We start from the raw sequence: 28000 nt of genomic DNA, 5'->3' as shown, positions 1-28000 counted from the left end.
CATTTTCCCAGATCATCTTTACTTAAAGATTTTTTGGGAGAAAAAGGTAGGCAGCAAACATTTTTATATTAAAACAAATGCAGATAGTAATATTGAATAGTATATAAAATTGACATTACTTTTTGAGACAAAGGAAGAGACATCAAAGACATTTTAAGCCGAGCTCCTCATGAGCTTCCTAAACCCCAGGGGGAGGGAAGAGACCCCTGCATTCTCATTCTAACATTATTAGTGGGGCTGTTTTGATAGAGAAGTCTCAGAAGCAGCAAATTAAGTGCTTACTCATTTGGCAATGTCCCAGTGAATTATATAAATAAGTGAAACCAGGCTTTCTCATTTTAGAGCATTTTAACCTGCTTTTTAAAAGGCCTGAGTAAATAGAAGCTTTATGCTTGAGTTGAATTTTATTTTCTCCTAAAGTGATTTTTTTCCTCCTATAAATGTTAACATGCTTAACTGAGGGTATGGCATGTGAGGCGGTCAGTGTCCTAAGACCCATATGGACTTGGGTTGGCATTACCAGACATGGAGTTACAAATATACTTTCCAAGGCTGTCATCAGAAATGCAAAACTACTCACCTTCGGCAACAATAACAAAAAGAAAACAAAACAAAAAACTGAAGAACAAAAGATTATATACAATTAGAACTGTATGGTGTAATTTAAGCACGGGCGAATACTTGGCTCTTAAAGAAGGGGATTACTCCTGCAGGATCTGCTTTTAGTATTTGACGTGAAAACAAGAACTTCCTTTGAGAAAATGCCATTATACTTCCTTTCCAAATCTTGCTTATTTTCTGTAATTGTCCTTTTTCTTTGTTGTTGCTGACCCTTTATCTTATTTATTTTTTTTAGGCAGCCTGTTGAACTAGAGTAGGCTCAGAGGCTCCCTGTCGGTGACATTTTATTACTCTGCAATAACAGACTGAAGGGGTAGATCCTCACACAGACTTTCTAGGATAATGTAGCCACGTACTGTCCTTTTCTTGAAGTATGAGAGACAAGGTCAACGAAATGTGCTCAGAAGCATAATGGGAGTCAGATTCTGGTGCATGCTACTGACTTTTTAGGGTCTACCTAAGAAAAGGTAATTCATAACCTCCCATATAGTTTAATTTAGTGATTTTTTCAAGTTTTACAGAATTATTTCTCATTCTTCTTGGAATTCTACTCTTCATTTTACAAAGCCTTAAATTGAGACTCAAAAATCACATGACAAAGTGCCTGTAGCTTCAGGAAAATACAACTTTTTTTTCCCTTCTGGTTAAGTAAAATAAGAATTTGGAGCAAAAATATCCTAATTCAGAATAACTAAAGGGGGATTATCAGCGGTAAGTTATGTTGTGCTGGAAAAAAGAACAAAAAAGGCAGACACCAAACACCTCAATTTTCCCAAGATTAAATGATTATTAAAAAAGCGCGCCACACTGTATAGAAATCAACATTCTCTCCCATAATTCTGTGCATCTGGGACTACAGAAATGTCACTGTCCCTGCCCCACATCTTCAAATTAACATTTTCAGGTCACAACAATAAGTCTTCCCAAAGGGGACCTTCCGGAAAAACAAGCTATTTCCTCGGCTCATATTCCCCTGGAAAACAAAACAAAACACAAATAATATCTAGCGAGATGAGATCAGCCAATCCAAATCAGCAGAGAGGTCCGACTGGGAGACGTGAATAAATCCAGGACAAAACTGGGACTATCACTACAGAACAGGGATTTGTATTCTTTGAGAGGCTGAGCTACTATGAACTAACTACAATTTCTCCTTAATAAGGTCTTACTCTGGGCAGACAGAATGCCCAGGTTGGATTCTGGCTTTGCCACTTTCCAGCTAGCTTAGCAAATGAGTCATGTAGAACAGTACCTAACATTCAGTAAGTGCTAGCTTTCATTTATTTCTTTCTCTTTTTTGAGATGGAGTCTCGCTCTGTTGCCCAAGCCGTAGTGCAGTGGTGCAATCTCGGCTCACTGCAACCTCTGCCTCCCAGGTTCAAGCGATTCTCCTGCCTCCGCCTCCTGAGTAGCTGGGACAGGAACGCACCACCATGCCTGGCTAATTTTTGTATTTTTAGTGGAGGTGGGGTTTTACCATATTGGCCAGGCTGGTCTTGAACTCCTAACCTCAAGTGATCTGCCCACCTTGGCCTCCCAAAAGTGCTAGGATTACAGGTGTGATCCACTGTACCTGGCCTATTTATTTCTTAATGAAATGAAATCATGTTTCTAAGGACTACTTATAAAATCTTATAATCAAAGTAATAACAACCTGGACAACACAGCAAGACCCTATCTCTACAAGAAATTAAAAAATTAAAGGCCGGTGCAATGGCTCACACTGGTATTCCTAGCACTTTGAGAGACCAAGGCAGGAGGATCACTTGAGCTCAGGAATTTGAGACCAGCCTGCACAACATGGTGAAACCCCATTGCTACAAAAAATACAAAAAATTGGCCAGGCATGGTGGCTCACACCTGTAATCTCACCACTTTGGGAGGCCGAGGCAGGCAGATCACCTGAGGTCAGGAGTTTGAGACCAGCCTGACTAACATGGTGAAACCCTGTCCCTACTAAAAATACAAAAATTAGCCAGGCGTAGTGGTGGGCGCCTGTAATCCCAGCTACTCGGGAGGCTGAGGGAGGAGAATCGCTTGAACCTGGGAGGTGGAGGTTGCAGTGAGCTGAGATTGTGCCATTGCACTCCAGCCTGGGTGACAGAGCGAGCCTCTGTCTCAAAAAAAAAAAAAATGAGCTGGGCTTGGTGGTGTATGCCTGTACTCCCAGATACTTGGGATGCTGAGGTGGGAAGATCACTTGAGCCAAAGACTTCAGCCGGGAGGCAGAGGTTGCAGTGAGCCAAGATCATGCCACTGCACTCCAGCCTGGGTGACAGAGCAAGACCCTGTCTCAAAACAAAACAAAACAAAAAAATTAACAGGACATGGTGGCAGTATGCCTGTAGTCCTAGTTACTTGGGAGGATGAGGTAGGAGGACTGCTTTACTCCAGGAGTTTGAGGCTGCAGTGAGTCGTGAAGCCACCACTGCACACCAGCCTGGGTGACAGAGCTTGTCTCTAAAAAATAAAAAACCAAATAAGTAAATAAAAATAAAGTAATAATGTTCTGAGTGCAACTGAGTACACTCTGGAGTATAAATCTGAGCCTTCCCAAATATAAGTCATGTGACCTTGGGTTATATAATTGGCACTAAACTACTCTAAGCCCCAGTTTCTTCATATGTGAAATGGGTGATAAGAATGACACCTATCCTCACACAGCTGTTTTGAGGATTACATGAGCTGATGTAAGAAAAGCTCTTAGCATGATATCTGGTATACAGTAAATGCCCAATCAAGATTTGCTGTTGTCGTAAGCACCTACAGGAACAACTGTTCCTAGGTCAAGTGTGTTAGACACCCTAATCCATTCTCTGTCTGGTTTCTTCCTATAACGGGGGTTAGTCAGAAAAGGAAGGAAGGAAAGGCCATTTTTTCCATTTAAACAGGGACCACACTGTACAATAGAGAGTAAAACTCAGAATGAAACGCACAATATTCATGGTAGGTCTGTTCTGAAATCATTCAAGTATTCTAGCTTGGATTCACAGAGGGGCTTTGTGGGCACACTAAGCAAGAGCAACTACAAACAACACTTAGGCCCTTTCATTCAGATTTCAAAGGCCTTTCTCTTATGTATCACTAGTGCTATAAAATAATGCAACAAAGAGCTTCTTTATACACTTTCTTCTGCAGTCCTTTAATCAGTGGACCCCCTTCAAAAACAACTTTAAACTGATAGCCATTTTAAGTGATCCCGTGCTAAATTTAGCCCACAGTCAATCCATTTGTTGTTGTTATTGTCTTTTTTTTTTTTTTTTTGAGATAGAGTCTCACTCTATCACCCAGACTGGAGTGCAGTGGCATGATCTCGGTTCATTGCAACCTCCACCTCCTGGTTAAAGCAATTCTCTTGCCTCACCCTCCCCAGTAGCTGGGACTACAGGCGCACGCTGCCACGCCTGGCTAATTTCTTTTGTATTTTAGTAGAGATGGGGTTTCACTGTGTTGCCCAGGCTGGTCTCAAACTCCTGACCTCAAGTGATCTGCCCGCCTTGGCCTCCCAAAGTGCTGGGATTACAGCCATGAGCCACTGTACCTGGCCTGTAGTTTTTTGTTAAGAGATATGTCTGGCTGTGTTGCCCAGGCTGGCCTCAAACTTCAAGACTCATGTGATCCTTCTGGCTCAGCCTCCTGAATAACTGGAACTATAGGCGTGAGCCATCATACCTAGCTGTTATTTTATTTTTCTTTTTTTGGATACAGGATCTCACTCTGTCACCTAGGCTGAAGTGCAGTGGTGCAATCTTGGCTCACTGCAGCCTTGACCTCCTGAGCTCAGGTGATCCTCCCACCTCAGCCTCCCGGGTAGCTGGGACTACAGGTGCTATGCCTGGCTAAGTTTTTGTATTTTCTGTAGCGATGAGGTCTCATCATGTTGCCTCAGGTGGTCTCCAACTCCTAGGCTCAAGCAATTTGCCCACCTACGCCTCTCGAAGTGCTAGAATTACAAGCGTGAGCCACTGCACCCAGCCCATTATTTTATTTTCCAATAAAGCTTTGCCTAGATAATAAAGAATGTTTTTGTTGCAGATTATACACCTCATAGTAATAACAAACCCTAAATTGGTATCTAGGCAAAAACCATCTACTAACAAGACTCTAGAAGTAGGAGACCAGCTCTGCCAATACCACTGTGACAAATAATTGTTATGAAAAGTGAGTTTGGGGGAAAAAAGTCTAAAATCAAGGCCATCATTTTACCATGATAATAATCTACTTGGATCGTATTTATAAGTTGCATGTGGGCACTCAAATGGCTTCTAGGTCTCATCTAGGGATTCTTTCTTCTTCATTACTCCTGCTCATGATTTCTAAATATCACATTTTACTATTATGCCAAAGTGAAACATAGAACATTGTGAAGTGTACATTAACTGGCAGACTAGACTAACTCACTCACTCTAGCTAGAATGAGCTACAAGAGTTAACTTGGGATTGCAGAGACAGTATTTAAGAAAACAAACAAATAAAAATAAAACAAAATAAAATGAGAGAGAGAAAAAGAAATACCTCTTTTTGTAGCATGCACCAACAATCTATCCAAGACGTATATATTGGGGAGTAAGGAGGGCATCCACCAGCAAGACTAAAATAGAAAAAAACATGGAGCTCTTCATGTTAATATTAACCAAACATTCGAGACATTGATAAAGCTTGTCAAAATATTCTCCTGCATAGAAGATTCCCTGAGAGATCATTTTAGTTCAATGAAACAAATCATATTGGAGCAGGGGAAAGATCAAGCATCCAGAAGAGAATTCCTCCCCTATGTTTAGGTTTCAAATCAAATGAAACTCCAGAACATAGCATTTACATGATTAAAGATCAGGGAAAGGTGGCCGGGCACAGTGGCTCACAGCTGGAATTCCAGCACTTTGGTAGGCTGAGGCAGGTGGATCATTTGAGGTCAGGAGTTCAAGACCAGCCTGGCCAACATGGTGAAACCCGTCTCTACTAAAAATACAAAAACATGAGCCGGCATGGCAGCGCACGCCTGTAATCTCGGCTACTTGGGAGGCTAAGGCATGTGAATTGCTTGAACCCAGGAGGCGGAAGTTGCAGTGAGCCAAGATCGTGCTACTGCACTCCAGCCTGGGTGACAGAGTAAGAACCAGTCTCAAAAAAAAAAAAAAAAAAAGAGCAGGGATTTAAAAACTAACTGGTGTTCACAAAGAAACTAAACATGAAAACGGATATGAACAGTGGATATATATATGTTCCTACTCAGGTATAATCGCTTCATCTTGAAAAAACTGTAAATAATAACAATACATTTAATTCATCCTTCAAGTTTGCACTGTGCTAAAACATGGCAGTTGCTCTACATATCAGAAAACATCACAGCTTGCCAGGAGTAACAGGAAACAAACAAAACCAGAAAACAAACAATGTAAAATGTTCAAAACTCCACATAGCTATCTGATCTTATTTGAAAACAGTAACATGTTTAATGATATGTCAGGTACCACATGGGAAAAGAATTCTGAATTAAATAAAAAAGGCAAGGCCAGGTGCGGTGGCTCACGCCTATAATCCCAGCAATTTAGGACGCCGAGGTGGGCGGACCACCTGAGGTCAGGAGTTCGAGACCAGCATGGTCAACATAGTGAAACCCCATCTCTACCAGAAATACAAAAATTAGCTGGGGGTGGTGGCAAGTGCCTATAATCCCAGCTACTCAGGAGGCTGAGGCAGGAGAATTGCTTGAACCCGGGAGGTGGAGAATGCAGTGAGCCGAGATCGCGCCACCACACTCCAGCCTGAGCAACAGAGCAAGACTCTACCTCAACAGTAACAACAACAACAAAATACAAAAAATTATCCAGGCATGCTGGTGGACGTCTGTAATCCCAGCTACTCAGGAGGCTGAGGCAGGAGAATCGCTTGAACCTGGGAGGTGGAGGTTGCAGTGAGTCGAGACTGCACCACTGCACTACAGCCTGGGCAAGAGTGAGACTCCATCTCAAAAAAAAAAAAAAAAAAAAAAAAAAAAAAGGCAAAATTTTGCTCAACTCAGTAGAGTCACTGGAAATCAATGGAGTCTACCACTATACCAACACCTGCCCTTCTAACCAATACAGAGAAAAGGTCATCAAGCTTTCCATAGACTAAATATCCTAATTCTGGTTCTTTAAAACTCACTTTCTCCATAAAGCCCCAGGAAAAACAGGTATGGGTTGTCATTTAATCCCTGATACACCTTTTGTCACTTTCATAGAAAAGAAGATAAAGATTTAAAAAAACAACATGCTGGCTGCGCATGGTGGCTCACCCCTATAATCCCAGCACCTTAAGAGGCCGAGGAAGGAGAATCACTTGAGCCTGGAAATTTAAGACCAGCCTGGGCAACAAAGTGAGACCCCGTGTCTCCTCAAAAAATTATTAGCCAGGCATGGTGGCATGCACATGTACTCCCAACTACTTGGGAAGCTGAGATAGGAGGATCACTTGAGCTCAGGAGTTCGAGGCTGCAGTGAGCTAGGACTTCACCACCACACTGCAGCCCTATCTCTAAAAAATTAAAATAAATAAAAGGCGAGGCGGTGGCTCAAGCCTGTAATCCCAGCACTGTGGGAGGCGAGGCCGAGGAGGATCACGAGGTCAAGGAGATCAGGGCCATCTGGCTAACAGGTGAAACCCGTCTCTACTAAAAAATACAAAAACAACCCGAGGCCCAGTGGCGGTTGCCTGTAGTCCCAGCTACTCGGGAGGCTGAGGCAGGAGAATGGCGTGAACCAGGAGGAGGAAGCTTGCAGTGAGCTGAGATCCGGCGCACTCCAGCCTGGGTGACAGAAGCGAGACTCCATCTCAAAAAAAATAAAGGCGGTGGCCGGGTGGCTCAGCCTGTAATCCCAGCACTTTGGGAGGCGGGGCAGGTGGGATCCGCGAGGTCAGGAGATCCCGAGACCATCCTGGCGAACACGGTGAAACCCGTCTCTACTAAAATACAAACAGCGGCCGAGGTGGCGAGGCCTGTAGTCCCAGCTACTCGGAGGCTGAGGCAGGAAGAATAAAGCGGGAACCAGGGGCTGGGCTGCAGTGAGCTGAGACACAACACTCCAGCCTGGGTGACAGAACAAGACTCAGATCTCAAAAAAAAAAAATAAAAATAAAAATAAAAAAATAAAAAAATAAAAAATAAATAAATAAAAAATAAAATAAAATAAAATAAAATAAAATAGGCCAGGTGCAGTGGCTCATGCCTGTAATTCCAGCACTTTGGAAGTCCAAGATAACCTGAGGTCAGGAGTTCGGGACCAGTCTGGCCAACATAGTGAGACTCCGTCTCTACTAAAAATGCAAAAATTAGCCCAGCATGGTGGCACATGCCTGTAATCACAGCTTCTTGGGAAGCTGAGGTACAAGAACTGCTTGAATCCAGGAGGTGTATGTTGCAATGAAGCGAGACTGCACCACTGCACTCCAGCCTGGGTGACAGAGTGAGATTCTGTCTCAAAAACAAACAAAAAACCAAAAACACACAACAACAACAACAAAACACACACACAAAAAAACCCACAAAAAAACTATAAAAATAATAGTAATTGGCCTGGCATGGTGGCTTATGCCTGTAATCCCAGCACTTTGGTAGGCCGAGGCAGGTGGATCACTTGAGGTCAGGAGTTCAAGACCAGCCTGGCCAACATGGTCAAACCCTGTCTCTACCAAAAATACAAAAATATTAGCCGGGCATAGTGGCACATGTCTGTAATCCCAGCTATTCGGGAGGCTGAGACAGGAGAATCACTTGACCCAGGAGGTGGAGGTCACAGTGAGGCGAGATCGTGCTATTGCATTCCAGCCTGGGCGACAGAGCGAGACTCCGTCTCAAAAAATAAATAAATAAATAAATACATACATAAAACAAAAATAATAATAATTACTAAATAAATACAAATTGAGGCTGCTGCAGCACAGGGCATACAGAGAAAAAAATTAGGAATCTCAATTATACTTTTCCTCCCTGCTTTTTAAAAAAAATACCAATCAGAGATTGACACTGGTCTTTCATCTTTCCTAAATTTCTACAAGGCTGCTCCACCTGTCAGCATACAGTCAGCCACCTACTAGAATAAGAAATACAAAGTACTTACCCACAGTTGTTGACAGCCATAAGATTGGAGACAAGCACAAAGGGATAGGTCAACATACTCGCAAAAAACTGTAAAATGGAAACAAGGCAGCTGTTATTAGATCATTCCTAGTCTTTATTCTCCTTTCTTTTACCTTAAGGGCCTAGTGCCACTGCGGTGAGACACTCTAACACTTGTCTCGCTTTCTCAATACCCTGGAAAGACAACAGTTACAGTTTTGAGCCTGGAGATAATTCTTCCCCTTAACACACCATGGCATCCAACATTTTAATAAAAGGCTAGAAGACTTCTCTGATCCTGAGTAGCTGGCACTATAGGCGCACGCCACCATGCCTGGCTACTTTTCATTCTTTTTTTTTTTAAGAGACAGAGTTTCGCTCTTATTGCCCAGGCTGGAGTGCAATGGCGCAATACTGGCTCACTGCAACCTCTGCTTCCTGGGTTCAAGCAATTCTCCTGCCTTAGCCTCCCGAGTAGCTGGGATTACAGGCAGGCACCACCATGCCCAGCTAATTTTGTAGTTTTAGTAGAGACGAGATTTCTCCAAGTTGGCCAGGCTGGTGTCCAACTCCCGACCTCAGCCTCCCAAAGTGCTGGGATTTACAGGAGTGAGCCACCGCGCCCGCCCCAGCTACCCTTTTTTTTTTTTTTTAAACTTTTGTAGAAATGGGGTCTTGCTCAGTTGCCCAGGCTGGTCTTGAACTCTTGGCCTCAAGTGATCCTCCTTCCTTGGCCTCCCGAAGTGCTGAGTTTACAGGCGTGAACCACCATGTCTGGCCTGAACAATATTATTTAGGAGGAAAGGCACACCCACTATGAACCTGAGCAGTACCAAACCATGCAGGATGTGAGGCAGAGGCTCTGCCTTATTCTCTTTATTTTCACATGTGAGTCTGTTGTTCCTTCGAAAACTGAGTTATTCTCTCTTTTTTCTTTGAGATGGAGTCTCGCTCTGTTGCCCAGGCTGAAGTGCAGTGGCGTGATCTCAGCTCATTGCAGCCTCCGTGTCCCAGGTTCCAGCAATTCTCCTGCCTCAGCCTCCTGAGTAGCTGGGATTATAGGCATGTACCACCACGCTTGGTTAATTTTAGCATTTTCAGTAGAGACGGGGACTCACCACGTTGGCCAGGCTGGTCTCGAACTCCTGACCTCAGGTGATCCGCCCACCTCACCCTCCCAAAGTGCTAGGATTACAGGCGTGATCCACGGCGCCTGGCCAAACACTGAGTTATTCTTACCTTTGACAAATATAACAAATTTGAGGGAGATGTCCCAGTGAGACATCTGGTTATCTTAAAGCAGTGATGACACAAGCCAGATTTAAAAGGAAAACAAAACAAAACACAACTATTCCTAGAAGGTTAAAAGGATTTTTAAAAACTCACTCCTGTGACAGCTTGAGAATAACTCTTCATTTCATTCATGGTAGAAACCTAAAACAGGAAAGAGCCTTAAATTAATTGACTACAACACTACAACACATCAATATATTCTTTTTTCCTTTCCCTTTTTTTTCTTTTTTTTTTTTTTAACTTTCAGACAGTGTCTCTCTCTGTCACCCAGGCTGAAGTGCAGTGACCTCCTGAAGCACACATCACCACGCCCAGCAAATTTCGAAGTAGTTTTTAAGAGATAGTGTCTTTTTTTTGAGATGGAGTCTCCCTATGTTTGCCCAGGCTGGTCTCAAACTCCTGGGCTCAACAGATCGTCCCACCTTGACCTCTCAAAGTGCTGAGATTATAGGCGTCAGCCACTATGCCTAGCTAAGAGATGCCTAGCTATGTTGCCTAGGCTGGTTTCAAACTCCTGGCTTCAGGCAAACCTCCCACCTAAGCCTCCTGAATTGCTGGAATTACAGACTGGAGCTACTGTGCCTTGCTCTCCATGTCAATATAGTCTATCTCTAAATTATCAGTTTGACAGCTTGAAAATTAATTTTTTTTTTTTTTTTTTGAGACAGGATCTGATCTCTCTTATTGTTGCCCAGGCTGGAGGGGCAGTGAGCTGTGATCTCACAACCTGGACCTCCTGGGCTCAAGTGATCCTCCCACTTCAGCCTCCCCAAGTGTTGGGATTACAGGCATGAGCCACCACACCTGGCTAAAATTAATTTTGAGGACAAAACCATAAAACACTGATTATTAGAATAATAAGGCAGTGGTCAAAATGATCAACCTGATTCAATATTAACAGACAAATTCATATTATACTAAAATGCCTTAGGAATGAATGTAAAAGGATTTCAAATACAAAAGAAAATGAGATTGATAACCTTTTCCCATGTCCTAGAAATACAGTCCCTGGAAAACCATATTTATAGCATATCTAAGGGACAATTCACTACTTTTGTTGTACACAGCTAGCTTTCTACCAGATGCGCTGAAGAAAATTCCTCTCTATACTCAAGAGGTTTACAACATGGATTTAGTCATATACCCTGTGATGTGTTCAATTTTTCATCATGCTATGAAGCTGCCTATATACAAGAGGCCCCACAACTGCTGAGATAGGAAAGACAACTTCTAGATAAGACTGATTCTCAAAAGGCTGAGGTTTCTAAAAAGCCAATACAGGCACCCCCTTAAGTCCAGATTAGATGAAAAGCCCCAGATATACCATAAAGATGTCCTGCTTTCCCAGGTTCTCTTAAGTATCAATAAAGAAGTGATCTCTTTAAAGCCCTGAACGAACACAGGGCTAAGTCTCTTGGGTATACTCTGTCATATCTTAGGGACTTTTAACGTGTATCGTTCTTCAGTAAACAGTATGGGTCATTTCATTAACATCTGAAAATTTGATAATTTTTAGCTAATTGTTCAGTCTGGCATGTAGCAAACTGTCATCTTACTTTGTTTATTTATTTATTTTTTGGAAATGGAGTCTCCCTCTGTCACCCAGCTGGAATGCAGTGGCACGATCTTGGCTCACTGCAACCTCCACCTCCTGGGTTCAAGCGATTCTCTTGCCTCAGCCTCCCAAGTAGCTGGGACTACAGGTACGTACCACCATGTGGGCCCAGCCAATTTTTTCTGTATTTTTAGTAGAGACGAGGTTTCACCATGTTGGCCAGGCTGGTCTGGAACTCCTGATCTCAGGTAATCCGCCCGTGTCGGCCTCCCGAAGTGCTGGGATTACAGGCGTGAACCACCGCGCCCGGCCCCTCTTACTTTAAAAGCTAAACTAGCTGCCAGATTAAAGCCAAGGCCAGCACATCTCATGAAGGTTACAACCTACCCCACTGTCCAGTGCATAGGTATTGACGAGGTAGGCCAGTGAGTTACACAGCCACAAAGAAAGGATGTCACCTAGAAGGCGAGGAACAAGACCCCTACATGAAGAAACAATAAAAATAAGAACCAAAAAATGTGATCAGTAAAAAGACAGGCTCTTCAGTACAAATGCTTCTCAAATAATTAGAGGTCACAAAACATTCTAGGGAAGTGAAAAAGACATCAAACACCAGAATCCAGCCCGCATACCTAGTTCATTCTCGTTAACAAGCTGTACTTGAAGCTGATCTCCAGTGACTTTTGTTCCTACGTTTAAAATGCAGGTCGGCTATACCCTCAGTGGCTCACCTTACTATTCATAACTGTAAGCAGGGAGGCAAAACATTTGCAAGGTGCTTTGCAGAAGAGACTTAAATATTGTTTTGCTTTGACTAGCTTAAAAAAATGATTTTGCTAAGCTATCTGATATTCAAATTTGGCAGACAAAAGATGAGAAAAATTACAAAGCAAGAATGGTTCCAAGTACAGATACAGATGACAGGCATCAAAAACCACCTTTCTAGGGTCTAGGTGACCTAGGTGAGGCAGCATGGAATAGTGGGAAGAGCATTTCCGCATGGATTGAAGACCAGCTTCAAATGCCAGCTCCAGCACTCATCAGCGATGTGACAGGCAGCAGATGAAACTCTCAGAGCATCAATGTTTTTTAATCTCTAAAGTGATACTAACTATAGCTGTCCTGCCTATCTCACAGGGTATTTATGATATTCAAAATCCATATGTGGAGATACTCTGAAAATTTAAAAAAAAAACCACCATTTAGGTAATGATGCAAAATTTTTCTTCATAGAAGAATGAGGGTAGTAGTCTAAGTTCTTCCAAAGTAAATTCAAGTCTTGCAAAAACTTATCTTTTAGTAAGTTAAGGAAAATACAAGTTAAGATGATTTCTCCATTTTTCAACATTTAATTTTTCTCATTTTATTATCTATATAGAATTGGGAGTTTACTATAAGGGTAGAAACTTGGAATTAAGTCCTTTGTTAAAAAAAGAAATTCCTTATTTAATTTTATTTTTATATTTTATTTTATTTTTATTTTTTGAGATGGAGTCTCACTCTGTTGCCCGGGCTGGAGTACAGTGGCACAATCTCAGCTCACTGCAACTTCTACCTCCCGGGTTCAAGCAATTATCCTGCCTCAGCCTCAGTAGCTGGGATTATAGGCGCACACCACCACCCAGAGACGGGGTTTTACCATGTTGGCCAGGCTGGTCTTGAACTCCTGACCTCAGGTGATCCAACCGCCCTGGACTCTTAAAGTGCTCGGATTACAGGCGTGAGCCACTATGCCTGGCCTCAAATGTTTTAAGTATCTAGAAGCAAAGGTTTGGGATCTTTACAAGAGAATTCTAGTCATATGGGGCCTAAATATGCCTTTCTGCAGAGAAAAAAAGAAAAAAATAAGGGGCCTAACTAGAATGTGAGGTAAGCCCAGGGAGTACATTTTCCCCAAGGATTAAACAAAGATTCACTGTCCTTATTTTCTTTCTTTTTTTTTTTTTTTTTTGAGATGGAGTCTCGCTCTGTCCCCCAGGCTGGAGTGCAGTGGCGTGATCTCGGCTCACTGCAAGCTCCGCTTCGTGGGCTCATGCCATGCTCCGCCTCAGCCTCCAGAGTAGCTGGGACTACGGGCGCCCGCCACCATGCCCGGCTAATTTTTTTGTATTTTTAGTAGAGACAGGGTTTCACTGTGTTAGCCAGGATGGTCTCGATCTCCTGACCTCGTGATCCGCCAGCCTCGGCCTCCCAAAGTGCTGGGATTACAGGCATGAGCCACCGCACCCAGCCAACTGTCCTTATTTTCAGGAAATGTTTCCCACTCATGCAAAAATTACATACTAATCAATATTTACTCACGCGAAAAATCCTAGAATGCCCTCTTCCCGATAGATGGTTACTATGGAATCACAAAGTCCACTACGTACACAAGAAGAAAAGGTAAAATATATTAAGATTATTTTGGAGTTATAAACAAAATAATTTCAATTATCACATTGGACAAGGTCCAATCTACAAATTCCTTCCCTCACACTTTTCTAGCACGCTCTCACTCTGCAAAGATAGCTAAATTTGGAGATAGGAGTGAAGATATTAACTACCTAGGTGTATAGTCATATGGAGTCAGGGGCTCTGCAACTTACTCTGAAATCCTAGGTAGGCTACTAAACCTGCCTGGGCATATTTTCTCCTATTTTATTGTTTTTTGTGCAGATCAAATGACATTGGATACAAATTTGTTCTACAAACTGTAAGGTATCATAAAAATATAAAGTAGTATTATCCTAGTACTTTGGCTTCAAAAGATCTCCTTGAGTATGTGAAAACAAAAACACTTACCAGTACTTGGATTCTCTGCCAATGAACTGTACCATAGATCTCAGAGTGATCACTGTGGAACATAGAGAAAAGATGTTTACAACTATGCTAAGGCCAGGTGCAGTGGCTCACGCCTTTAATCCCAGCACTTTGGGAGGCTGAGGCGGGCGGATCACCTGAGGTCAGGAGTTCAAGACCAGCCTGACCAATATGATGAAATCCCACCACTACTAAAAATACAAAAATTATCCAGGCGTGGTGGCATGTGCCTGTAATCCCAGCTCCTCAGGAGGCTGAGACAGGAGTATTGCTTGAACCCGAAAGGCTGAGGTTTCAGTGAGCTGAGATTGCACCATTGCACTCCAGCCTGGGCAACAAGAGCAAAACTCTTGTCTCAAAACAAACAAACAAACAAAAAAACAACAAAAAAAAAACTATGTTAAGATAGATTTTGATCGCCCTGGAAGAAAAAGATTTTCCACCTAAAGACATTTTGCTATCTGGATAAATTTGATAAAAATTTGATAAAAATTCAAAACAAGCAAGCAAACAAAAACATGCAGGCAAGGCATTTTAGTCAACTCCCACGTCAACCTATCTAAGTGGTCAGGAGAGATCAGTTATAAAAGAAAGGTCAGTTGTCAACTGCAAACATACCATGGAAGGGATGTGTGATGAGGGTAGCAGCAGAACGAGCGATCATCTCTCGAGTTGTCTAGAAACAATCAACACACACTTCTGAAATCTAAATAAATGACACTCAAATGCCTGTGAGAAGGAATGTGGGTGGATATTGTGGTATAGGATAAGAAAGTGAATGACACAGCCCTCCTGTTCTGGCTGGAGTCAAGAAGAGTTTGAATGGGATGAGAAAGATCTCATTCACTGTCATTTTATCATACTTTTCACTCATGGATTTCAATGTTTGATTATAGTTACTTCTCAAAATTTCTCTGCAAAGCAGGCTTCTGTTGTTTTCTCAATTTCACAGGTATGAGAAAAAATAAAGAAACAGGAAAGGTCACCAACAAACAGTCATTAAACTGAAAAAAAATATGAGGCCTTTGTTGAGATTATTAAGTTGCTTTCTTATTGGCAAATGATTTTGGAGAGTCCAATATCATTCTAGACAAATGGCAGGCTCCATTTAGTCTCTACCCATATTTTTGGGTGAAGAGAACAACTTAGTTTTGTGACTACAACCCAGTAATTGTGCAGTATCTTAGAGCTGCTGTGTTCTTCCTAATTGATCTTTCTACTCTAGGACTCTATAAGGAAGTAATAAAGAAAATTAAATTATAATCTTTGCATTTAGGTTCTGGGATTGTAAATGTAGCAGGTCTACCATTGGCTTTTGCTTTTATTTTTTTGAGACGGAGTCTCGCTCTGTTGCCCAGGCTGGAGTGCAGTGGTGCGAACTCAGCTCACTGCAAGCTCTGCCTCCCAGGTTCCTACTATTCTCCTGCCTCAGCCTCTTGAGGAGCTGGGACTACAGGCACCCGCCATCACGCCTGGCTAATTTTCTTTTTTTTTTGTATTTTTTAGTAGAGACAGGGTTTCATCATGTTAGCCAGGATGGTGTCCATCTCCTGACCTCATGATCCGCCCACCTCGGCCTCCCAAAGTGCTGGGATTACAGGTGTGAGCCACCGTGCCCAGCTGGCGTTTGCATTTAAACAGTATCTTTATAGTCACTGAGTTTTCTTTTTTCTTTTATTTTTTGAGATGGAGTCTTGCTCTGCTGCCCAGACTGGAGTACAGTGCCGCGATCTCAGCTCACTGCAACCTCCACCTCCCAGGTTCAAGCGATTCTCCTGCATCAGCTTCCTGAGTAGCTGGGATTACAGGCACCCACCACCATGCCTGGCTAATTTTTTTTGTATTTTTAGTAGAGACGGGGTTTCGTCATGTTGGCCGGGCTGGCTAGTCAGGATGGTCTCGATCTCCTGACCTCATGATCCGCCTGCCTTGGCCTCCTAAAGTTCTGGGATTACAGGTGTGAACCACCACACCCGGCCCAGTCACTGAGTTTTAAGACAGCCTTCACCCCTTCCCCAAGGGCATAAGATCCTATGGGACAGGATGGGCAAACTAAGAAAAATACTAATTGCAAAGTAATACATTTATCCCTGCTTTTAAGCAAACTAATTTCATGAAAATTTACAGAAAATAGAGCTAATTTATCTGGTTTTCAGACCTTTAGTAATGTTTGTTTTGGAATACATATATATATATATATATATTTTGAGATGGAGTCTCACTCTCATTGCCCTGGCTGGAGTGCAATGGCGCAATCTTGGCACACCACGACCTCCGCCTCCCAGGTTCAAGCGATTCTCCTGCCTCAGTCTCCTGAGTAGTTGGGATTACAGACATGCGCCACCTTGCCCAGCTAATTTTTGTATTTTTAGTAGAGATGGGGTTTCTCCATGTTGGTCAGGCTGGTCTCGAACTCCCGACCTCAGGTGATCGCCCGCCTCGGCCTCTCAAAGTGCTGGGATTACAGGCGTGAGTCACTGCGCCCGACCCTTGGAATATATATTTTAGACGGCTGCATTTCCTGGATAATTGTGACTTCATTAATGACAATTAAGACAATGTGAAGGCTTAAGAAATAAGAGAATAGTTCTGAAAGCCAGGCACAGAAAAACCTATAGCAGAAGATGGGGGTGGGAAATGGGTGATGAGGAACATTTCAGAGTCAGAAAAATGTCCAAAGAGCATTTCTGCATAGATACTATCCAACATACAAAGGGCCTGGCCGCTATTTTAATACTTTTTTCTAATGACAGGGTCTTGCTCTGTCACACAGGCTGGAGTGTGGTGGCACAATCATAGCTCACTGCAGCCTCAACTTCCTGGGCTCACATAATCCTCTCACCGCAGCCTCTCGAGTACCTGGGACTACAGATATGTGCCACCACACACCTTGTTAATTTTTCTATTTTTTGTAGAGACGAGGTCTCACTATGTTGCATAAGTTGGTCTCTAACTCCTGGGGTCAAGTGATCTTCCTGCCTTGGCCTCCCAAAGTGCTGGGATTACAGGCGTGAGCCACCACACCTGGCCTATTTTAACACTTTTATTCCTGAGGTTTTCAACACTATTAGAAGACTTTCAGTATTTTAAAGATGGAATGTGTGGGCAAAATGTGTTTTCTTGAAATACATCTATTCTGAACGCCCAAATTAATTTGAAGGTTTAATTACATTTGGGAACAGACACTGAACACACAGGCCTGATGATTCTGATTCCATAGCTGCAACACCCCAGTTTGATCTGGGCAAACAGCACAGGATGTAATTCATCTCTTACCTCCTTGATAACGCGGTCAAAGGAAGATGAGACTTCTTTCTGTACATTTCCAGGTCCTAACTCCTGGAAATCAAAATCAAAGAAAATAGAGATCTTGATGGTTTTTTTTTTTTTTGAGACGGAGTCTCACTCTGTCACCCAGGCTGGAGTGCAGTTGCACGATCTCGGCTCACTGCAAAGCTCCACCTCCGGTTACAAGTGCTTCTCCCGCCTCAGCCTCCCAAGTAGCTGGGATTACAGGTGCTCGCCACCACGCCCTGCTAATTTTTGTATTTTTAGTAGAGAGGGAGTTTCACCATGTTAGCCAGGATGGTCTCAATCTCCTAACCTTGTGATCCCCGCCTGCCTCAGCCTCCCAAAGTGCTGGGATTACAGGCGTGAGCCACCCCGCCCAGCCAATCTTGATGGTTTTCATTTCTTTTGAGACAGGGTCTTGCTCTGTCACTCAGGCTGAGTGCAGTGATATGATCATGGATCACTGTAGTCTTGACCTCCTGTGCTCAAGTGATCCTCTCACCTCAACCTCCCAAGTAGCTGAGACTACAGAGGTGTGTGCCACCAGGCCCCGCTAATCTTTGATTTTCTGTAGAGAAGGGGTCTTACTATGTTGCCCAGGCTGGTCTCAAACTCTTAGATGCAAGTGATCCTCTCACCTTGGCCTTCAAAACTGCTGGGATTACAGGCATGAGCCACCATGCCCAGCCATCCTGATGGTTTCAAACAGAACTGTCCAAACTGGTGGCCACCCCATAGGACAACACTCACTGAGATGAATAGGAGACTGACTACTTGGCTTTTCCCCAAAAGAGGCCCCAAAAGCAATAATAACTTGCAAGGGAAAGGCCCTCATGCTTAGAAATCAGCTCCAACATACCTCACCCTTGTCACTCTCCTGGTAATGCTATAGAAAAAAAGAAAAAGGATGATTAGGATTATTACAGTGTTATGTGAGAGAAGACATAAAATGAAAACTCTACTGACAAAGTAAACTAGCTGAAGTTTTTTTGAAGTTTTTCTGTTTTTTTTTTTTTTTTAGCTGCAAGTCTTTAGTTAACTTCTACTGCCCATTAATCAACTGGAAATATGGATCTCCAAGATAAACTTGTTGCTAAGTTTAACATATTGGTCAGTTGGAAGAACATAGAGTAGTCATGTCTCTTCTTTTCATGGTGGCTCCATGTAATCCCAGCCCAGCACTTTGGGAGGCAGTGAGATCCTAGTCAGGAGGTCGAGACCAGTGGCTCCGTCTCTACAAAATGAGAATTAGCGGTGATTTGGCCAGAGCCCTGTAGTCCCAGCCTACTCGGGAGGCTGAGGCAGGAGAATGCGGCGTGAACCTGGGAGGCGGGCAGTGAGCGAGATGGCATGCTGCATCCAGCCCGAAGTGACAGAGCCGAGACTCAAGTCTCAAAAAAAAAAAAAAAAAAAAAAAAAAGAAACTCTTCTTTCAAAGAAAAGGGAAGTAAACAGCACCTGTAATCCAGCACTTGGGAGGAGGCGAGAGGTGGGCAAGATAATCCAGGTCCACGAGTTCAGAGACTAATACAGCCGAAACAGGTGGGAAACCCATCTCTACTAAAAAATACAAAAATCCATGAGAGCATTGGGGTGCATATAATCCCAACTATTAGGGAGGTGGGCACAGAATCCATAAGACAGGAGCAGGGTTGCCAGGGAATAGATCACCTGCACTACACTCAGCCTGGGTGGCTCAAAGCAAGTCCATCTCAAAAAAAAAAGGAGAGGAGCCAGGTACAGTGGCTCATGCCTGTAATCTCAGCACTTTGGGAGGCTGAGGCAGGTGGATCACTTGAGGTTAGGAATTCGAGACCAGCCTGGCCTACATGGCGAAACTTCATCTCTACTAAAAATACAAAAATTAGCTGCGCTTGGTGGCGGGTGCCTGTATTCCCAGCTACTTGGGAAGCTGAGACAGAAGAATTGCTTGAACCCAGGAGGTAAAGACTGCAGTGAGTTGAGATCATACTACTGCACTCCAGCCTGGGCAACAGACCAAGACTTCGTCTCAGAAAAAAAGAAAAGGGGCTGGGCGTGATGCCTCACGCCTGTAATCCCAGCACTTTGCGTGGCTGAGGCAGGCGGATCACCTGAGGTCAGGAGTTTGAGAAAAGCCTGGCTGATGTGGCGAAATCCCATCTCTACTAAAAATACAAAAATTAGCCAGGCTTGGTGGCGGGCGCCTGTAATCCCAGTTACTTGGGAAGTTGAGACAAGAGAGAGAACTGCTTGAACCCGGGAGGTAAAGACTGCAGTGAGCTGAGATCACACCATTACACTCCAGCCTGGGCAACAGAGCAAGACTCCATCTCAGAAAAAAAGAAAAGGGGCCGGGCGTGGTGCGTCACACCTGTAATCCCAGCACTTTGCATGGCTGAGGCAGGTGGATCACCTGAGGTCAGGAGTTTGAGAACAGCCTGGCTGACATGGCGAAACCCCATCTCTACTAAAAATACAAAAATTAGCCAGGTGTGGTGGCGGGTGCCTGTAATCCCAGTTATGTGGAAGGCTGAGGCAGGAGAATTGCTTGAACCCAGGAGGTGGAGGCTGCAGTGAGCCGAGACCATGCCATTGCACTCCAGCCTGGGCAACAAGAGTGAAACTCTGTCTCAAAAAAAAACAAAAAACAGGCCGGGCGCGGTGGCTCAAGCCTGTAATCCCAGCACTTTGGGAGGCCGAGACGGGCGGATCACGAGGTCAGGAGATCGAGACCATCCTGGCGAACACGGTGAAACCCCGTCTCTACTAAAAAATACAAAAAACTAGCCGGGCGAGGCGGCGGGCGCCTGTAGTCCCAGCTACTCGGGAGGCTGAGGCAGGAGAATGGCGTAAACTCGGGGGGCGGAGCTTGCAGTGAGCTGAGATCCGGCCACTGCACTCCAGCCCGGGCGACAGAGCCAGACTCCGTCTCAAAAAAAAAAAAAACAAAAACAAAAAATAAAAGAAAACAAAACAAAACAAAAAGGGAACATGCTCAGTGGCTCACGCCTGTAATCCCAACACTTTGGAAGGCCAAAGAGGGAGGACTGCTTGAGCCCAGGAATTCAAGACCAGACTGGGCAACACAGTGAGACTTTGTCTCTAAAAAAAAATAATAATAAATTCAAAGAAATAATTACAAAATAAGAACAACAAAAAAGAAAATTCAAGAACTTTCAGATTTTTTTTTTTAGATGGAGTTTCACTCTTGTTGCCCAGGTGGAGTGCTATGGCGCGATCTCGGCTCACTGCTGGAGTGCAATGGTTAGATCTCAGCTCACTGCAACCTCCACCTCCCAGGTTCAAGCAATTCTCCTGCCTCAGCCTCCTGAGTAGCTGGGATTACAGGCGCCCACCACCACGCCTGGCTAATTTGTGTATTTTTAGTAGAGACAGTGTTTCACCACGTTGGCTAGGCTGGTCTCGAACTGCTGACCTCAGCTGATCCACCGACCTCGACCTCCCAAAGTGCTGGGATTACAGGCATGAGCCACTGCGCCTGGCCAAGAACTTTCAGTTTTAACAGAAAATAAGTTAGTAAAAACAAAGTCCAGGGTTCCCACTTTTCTTATGGAAAAGGCAGGACCAATACCAAATTAGGGCAAGACTCTTTTCTTCCCTGCATAAAAGGACAGAGAATTGGTGTTAAGTCTGAAGAGCTGAAATCGCCTCACTTTTTCCTTTGTATCTGACGGTTTCTAAAACGAGAGGTTTTTTTTTTTTTCTCTTCTAGAGAAGAGATCATGAATACTGCCAGAGCCCAGAGAAAAATTCCTGCAAGAGGAATTTTTTGTGCCGTATTTTGGAAACAGAATGTGAGCTAGGTGAAAATAAAATTATCAATTGAGAGCTCCTTCTTGTGTAACCACCAGTTTTATTGTTTTCTTATTTTTTAATGTCAGTTTTATTATTTTCTAGCCATATCAGGTTTTAAAAAGACAACATTTTCTCTTGTAAAAAGAATTGTGTTTTAAAAAATCACAGGCAAGAGAACAAATGTGAAGATAAAGCAAAGTAATGTATTTTGGCCAGATTCCAGGTCCTTGGCTAGAATTAATTCTAATAGCTTCAGGTCTCTAAAAACTTTCACTTGTTTCTATACTTTGTTTTTTACTCCATTGACACAATTATCTAACCTGGCTTCTACATTTCCTGAATTTCATTTTAATTCTTGCTCAGATATACAAAATCATTTCTTGTAAAGGTTAATAATTTTCTCAGCCCTGCATACATCCTTCTTCTTGACTGTACAAGCAGCTTTGGATGCTAAGTGTAGTACCAACCCTATAATATTTCACTGGACTACATTTGGAATATATTCAGGGTACCTGGTTACCTCAAGTTTGTCTTATTTTCCAGTTACATAAAGTAACTTAGTCTCAAGCAGTACTTTCTCTTTTTCTCTAAGTCTATACATAAACCTCTTTGGCTAGATGACAACTGCCTTTCCATATGTAAATTTCATGAAAGTAACAGCAACAATTTCACTGAGTCCAGAGTGTGACTGGAAAAGAAAGACCAGTAATCAATCCACCAAAGACATGGGCCCACTAAGACTCCAACACTCTGACCCACGAGCCACCTGAAATGATGCTTCCAGATTCAGTCCACAGGTCTGACAACAGTAAGTATGTTAAGAATAACAGGCTGGGGCCGGGCGCGGTGGCTCAAGCCTGTAATATTAGCACTTTGGGAGGCAGACATAGAAAGTTTCAGGCAAGGCTGGGTGCGATGGCTCATGCCTGTAATCCCAGCACTTTGGGAGGTCGAGGCGGGCAGATAATGAGGTCAAGAGATCGAGACCAGCCTGGCCAACATGGTGAAACTCTGTCTCTATTAAAAATACAAAAATTGGCCGGGCGCGGTGGCTCAAGCCTGTAATCCCAGCACTTTGGGAGGCCGAGGCGGGTGGATCACGAGGTCAGGAGATCGAGACTATCCTGGCTAACATGGTGAAACCCCGTCTCTACTAAAAATACACAAAATTCGCCGGGCACGGTGGCGGGCGCCTGTAGTCCCAGCTACTTGGGAGGCTGAGGCGGGAGAATGGCGTGAACCCGGGAGGCGGAGCTTGCAGTGAGCCGAGATCACGCCACTGCACTCCAGCCTGGGAGACACAGTGAGACTCCGTCTCAAAAAAAAAAAAAAAAAAAAAAAAAATTAGCTGGGTGCAGTGGTGGACACCTGTAGTCCCAGCTATTCAGAGGCTGAGGCAGGACAATCGCTTGAATCCGGGAGGCGGAGGCTGCAGTGAGCCGAGATTGTACCACTGCATTCCAGCCTGGCAGCAGAGCAAGACAGTCTCAAAAAAAAAAAAAAAAAAAAAAAAAAAAAAAAAGCTTGATCAACATAGCAGCCCCTGACTCCATTAAAAAAACAAGAACAAAAAAGAATAGCAAGATGACTGAAGGGTTAGTCAGCTTCCATGTGAGGTACTGGCTGAAAAACCTCTTTAACTCACACTTCTTTAATTCAAATCGATGAAGTCTGAAGAAATATTTGTCAAATCCAAGCCAATAAGGTCATGAAATTGTTTTAACAAAATCATGATTTGCTCATCAGGTGTTAAACCATTAGAACTGGCCAGGTGTGGTGGCTCATGCCTGTAATCCCAGCACTTTGGGAGGCCGAGGCGGGTGGGTCATAAGGTCAGGAGATCGAGATCATCCTGGCTAACACCGTGAAACCCCGTCTCTACCAAAAATACAAAAAATTAGCCAGGCATGGTGGCGGGCGCCTGTAGTCCCAGCTACTCGGGAGACTGAGGCAGGAGAATGGCATGAACCTGGGAGGCGGAATTTGCAGTGATCTGAGATGGCGCCACTGCACTTCAGCCTGGGTGACAGAGCAAGACTATGTCTCAAAAAACAAAAACAAAAACAAAACAAAACAAAAACCAAAAAACAAACCAAAAAAACTTCGTTTTAAAGGAATTCCCATTGCTTCCCAGGAAAGAAGATATATACATATACATATTTTTTTGAGACGGAGTTTCGCTCTTGTTGCCCAGGTTGGAGTGCAGCGGTGCGATCTCTGCTCACTACCATCTCTGCTTCCCGGGTTCAAGCAATTCTCCTGCCTCAGCCTCCCGAGTAGCTGGGATTACAGGCACATGCCATCACGCCCGGCTAATTTTGTATTTTTAGTGGAGACGGGGTTTCTCCATGTTGGTCAGGTTGGTCTTGAATTCTTGACCTCAGGTGATCCGCCTTCCTCGGCCTCCCAAAGTCTGGGATTCCAGGCGTGAGCCACCGCGCCCGGCCGAAAGAAGATATTTTAAGAAAGTGTTTTTCAAGAGGAAGAAAGGACAGGGTTATAAATGTATCTTTAAATTGCTCTTGATATTTAGAATAAACTGTTGCATAACAGGTAAGCAAAATCTATGGGAAGATTGATTTAATTTTCCTCTTACCTGTAAAACTTTACCATGGACCACAGTTCCAAGGACTCCCGAACACAGTCTTGGAGTTAAGCCTGTGAACAACCCACGCCTCCCATCGATACTGGCAATGTGCTGAGCTAGGAACACAAGTCAGAGATGTAGTCAAGTTCTGGTCAAGAGAAACGGATGTACTACAATTTGAAAGAAACAAGCTTTCTATATATTTTCTTTCAGTAACAACTCCTGCCTATCACAGTCCTCAATGTCATCCAAACCCAAACAAATCAAAGACGCTTACCATAACTAAAGAGACCAGGAAGCTGACACACTTGCCGCCCAAAAATATTTCGTCCTATTGTTGGAGGAAGAGGCTCATAACCCACCTTTAAAAACAATGGAATATATCAATATTAAAGCAGTATTTCCAGAAATGTCTTGCTTGCAAGGTCTTGAATAAAGAACAAAATTTGGGTTATTTTTAAACACAAGTAAAAACGCAGCATATGTTTTCCACGGCAATGATGAAGCATCATTCTTGTAGGTTTTTCTTCTGTTGGTAATACTGAGTTCAATAAACTCCAAGTTTCGTTTTGGTTCAAATTCTATGATGTATACCATGTAGCTGAAATAGGTTAATATCAAACTGAAAAAGAAGGGAACTTTTGTGTTAGGAAAGCTACAGTTTACTAAGGGGGCTCAAAAATACCTTCTAAATAAAATTTAAGGCATATTTTATATTTGAACAAAATGAGAAGACATCCATCACGCCAGCATCAGCTGCATACTTGGCAACCTAGACAAAACACTCAAAAGGCAAATGCAGATATAGCTGGATAATTCACTTAGGAAAGAATTACAAGCTAACTTCATGTTAGAAGAACAGGCTGTCGGTCAGGCCCAGTGGCTCATGCCTGTAATCCCAGCACTTTGGGAGGCCAAGGGGGACGGATCACCTGAGGTCAGGAGTTCGAGACCAGCCTGGTCAATATGGTGAAACCCTGTCTCTACTAAAAATAAAAAATCAGCCGGGCATAGTGGCGGGCACCTGTAATCTCAGCTACTTGGGAGGCTGAGGCAGGAGAATCACTTGAACCCGGGAGGCACAGGTTGCAGTGAGCTGAGATTGTGCCACTGCATTCCAGCCCAGGCCGACAACAGCGAGACTCTGTCTCAAAAACAATCAAACAAACAAAAAAAAGGTTGTCATTAACAGCTAATGAAGGCCATTTTATATAGTTAATGATTACCACGGTCTTTGTACCATATACTCAGGATTTTTAACACTACAGATACTCGAGAGAATGAACGCTGTAGGACATAGTTTTGATTATTGTTGTGACTCTTAATCTGTCCTATTAAGTAACTCCTGGGCTGGCGTGGTGGCTCACGCATGTAATCCGAACACTTTGGGAGGCCAACTTCTGATCTCACTCGAGGTCAGAAGTTCAAGACCAGCCTGGTCAACATGGTGAAACCCTGTCTCTACTAAAAATACAAAAATTAGCCAGGTGTGGTGACGGGCACCTGTAATCCCAGCTACTCAGGAGGCTAAGGCCGGAGAGTCGCTTGAACCTGGGAGGCGGAGGTTGCAGTGAGCCGAGATTGTGCCATTGCATGCCAGTCTAGGTGACAAGAGCAAAACTCCGTATCAAAAATAAATAAATAAATAAATAACTCCTGTCTGAGTTCCCCGAATAGTGCTACCAAGTAACCATTTTTATTTTTATTTAGTTACTTATTTATTTTTTGGAGGCAGAATTTTGCTCTTGTCACCCAGGCTGCAGTGCAGTGGCATGATCTAGGTCACCACCTCCTAGGTTCAAGCGATTATCATGCCTCAGCCTCCTGAGTAGCTGGGATTATAGGCACCCACCACCACACCCAGCTAAGTTTTGTATTTTCAGTAGAAAGGGGGGTGTGCTTTGTTGGCCAGGCTAGTCTTAAACTCCTGACCTCAGGTGAACCACCTTTTTCAGGCTCCCAAAGTGTTGGGATTTACAGGCGTGAGCCACCGTGCCCAGCCCAAGTAACTATTTTTAAAACTGAGCATTTGGGAATTTCACCAAAACTCCTGAGCTACTTGGCAACACAAAGATGTTGTGATATCAGAATTAAGGGTATTCAAAGTTTTTGGGGCAAGAGCTCTGAACATCACTAGAAAACCCCATCTCCCAGAGAAGTACTGAGTAGTGGGTTCTTTTTTTTGTTTCTCTGAGGCTGAGTCTTGCTCTGTTGCCCAGGCCGGAGTACAATGGCACGATCTTGGCTCACTGCAACCTCCACCTCCCGGGTTCAAGTGATTCTCCTGCCTCAGCTTCCCGAGTAGCTGGAATTACATGCACGCACCACTGCACCTGGATATATTTTGTATTTTTAGTAGAGACGGGGTTTCACCATGTCGGTTAGGCTGGTCTCGAACATCGACCTCGTGATCCGCCTGCCTCGGCCTCCCAAAGTGCTGGGATTACAGACATGAGCCAATGCGCCCGGGCCCAAGGGTTCTTACTGGATATACTGCAACATGCTGTCATCTCAAGTGCTATCTAGCCCCAAATGTGCCAATTCTGTTTTAGATGTTACAGTACATTCTAATCAGTCTTTGTTCTAGGTGCAAATCATTTATTTGCAATAGCGTTTAACGTACGGAATCTGAATTCACACGGGTCTACTCAGCAAGAAATAATCTGGATTCCCAACAACTCAAGAATAAGAAACGTGGCCCTCTCTAGCGTCTTGCCTAATTTTTACAGAAAAGTAGACGGCAAGAGAGGGGTTCTAAAAACTGTTCCATGCCTAGGCACAGTGCATGAGGGAATTACGTCAACTCTCAGTAAAAGCATATAAAAAAAATGACCTGCCCGTTACAGGGATATTCAGGAAAGGAACTGGAAACACTAAGTCTATCACTTACTTGGCCTACCTGCATGTGAATATAAAATACCACGTAATAATTATTTGACAGTAGATTAGAAATTAACTCCCATGTTTAAACTCGCTAAAACTCCGCTTCACTAATTTCCAGCTCTGACCAATGTGATTTTCATTGTCAGGAGCCACATGGGCTGCTGCTGGAAAGCGCTCAATGCATCCTTCCGAAATCTGACAGAGCAACCCCTTCATTAACACTTCTGAATGAGCTCCTTGTGTTTCTCTGGCTATCTGGTGCGAAAACCTCGGAACAGAAAAGCAGTAGTAACAGTAGCATAAAAAGAAAAGAAAAAAAAAAGGAATAAAAAATGAAATGTTGGTTCCCACCTAACTTCACATTTGTCTTCAACTGAGTATTTCGTGTCTTGCGTCTGAGATTTTGGGGGGAGGAGCGGTGAATGTGAATTTCGGAGGGGCGAGAGGGAGGGTTCGGAAGCCCTTGGTGGCGACCGGCCAGGATCCACCTCAGAGAAGAAGAACCAAAGTTCAGAGGATCCGCCGGGCAGGGCAGGGCAGGGCAGGGTGGCGGTTGGCTAAGGGAGGAGTGGGCCTCAACGCTGGGCAGCGGGGCGAGGGCTCGGAGAGGCCCCCAAGAGGGGCCGCGGGACCGAGGGAGCTGTCCCTGCGGGGAGGGAAAGGGCAGCGGAGGAGCAGCAGCATCTCGGGAGAATGAAGGGCCCGCAAGGCTGAGCCGATCCTCAGGCGCCCTGAGCAGCAGCGACCGAACGGGGCGCCAGGAGGGGTAGGGAGCGGCGACGCCTCATACCTGGATGAGCACTTTCACGTACATAAGCGGCTGGGACAGGATGGTGAGACCGGAGCCCAGGAGCACCTGACTGGCCGCGTCCGCCATGATGGCACCCGCGGACGGACAGACAGACTGAGCCACCAAGCGACCCGGTGAGCCGGTCCTGGGTCACGTGCCAGGGCCGCCGGTTTCACTGGCCCGCCCGCGGCGCGCGCGCACGCACGCACCAGCGCGCGCCTCTCCGCCCAGTCCCCGCCCTCCCTCCCGCCCGGAGAAACGGCAGGCGCTCGCGAGGGGGCGCTG

At 44.2% G+C, this 28000-nt stretch overlaps 1 protein-coding gene across 4 annotated transcripts; it reads right to left on the bottom strand.

Moving 5' to 3' along the window:
• Nucleotides 1-28000, bottom strand: MTCH2 (mitochondrial carrier 2). 4 transcript variants are annotated; one of them, XM_021925793.1, is made up of 13 exons: nt 27716-28000; nt 24320-24404; nt 24052-24158; nt 18517-18543; nt 17643-17705; nt 14985-15042; nt 14349-14400; nt 13869-13928; nt 11955-12048; nt 10106-10153; nt 8721-8788; nt 5137-5212; nt 1-1594 (listed from the first exon to the last, which is right to left on the bottom strand). In XM_021925793.1, exons 1-13 carry the CDS (start codon nt 27800-27802, stop codon nt 1508-1510), a joined length of 912 nt encoding a protein of 303 aa, XP_021781485.1. In that variant the 5' UTR covers nt 27803-28000; the 3' UTR covers nt 1-1507. The 4 variants fall into 4 exon arrangements, with proteins under 4 accessions (XP_021781485.1, XP_021781486.1, XP_021781487.1 ...); XM_021925794.1 differs by lacking the exon at nt 18517-18543; XM_021925795.1 differs by lacking the exon at nt 14985-15042 and having other exon boundaries at nt 27716-27986.

The sequence above is a fragment of the Papio anubis genome, chromosome 12 (genome assembly GCF_008728515.1).
Source record: "Papio anubis isolate 15944 chromosome 12, Panubis1.0, whole genome shotgun sequence".
NCBI lineage: Eukaryota > Metazoa > Chordata > Mammalia > Primates > Cercopithecidae > Papio > Papio anubis.
Note: the sequence above shows the minus strand (reverse complement) of the source record. Positions and strands in the feature narration are given on the sequence as shown.

Excerpts from the sequence above, each read along its gene's own strand:
- MTCH2 (XM_021925793.1), bottom strand. The coding sequence starts at position 27,802 with ATGGCGGACGCGGCCAGTCAGGTGCTCCTGGGCTCCGGTCTCACCATC. Across the intron at positions 14,401-14,984 it reads CATCACACATCCCTTCCATG|TGATCACTCTGAGATCTATG; the intron begins GTATGTTTGCAG and ends TATGTTCCACAG. Across the intron at positions 5,213-8,720 it reads ATGGCTGTCAACAACTGTGG|TCTTGCTGGTGGATGCCCTC; the intron begins GTAAGTACTTTG and ends TTTCTATTTTAG.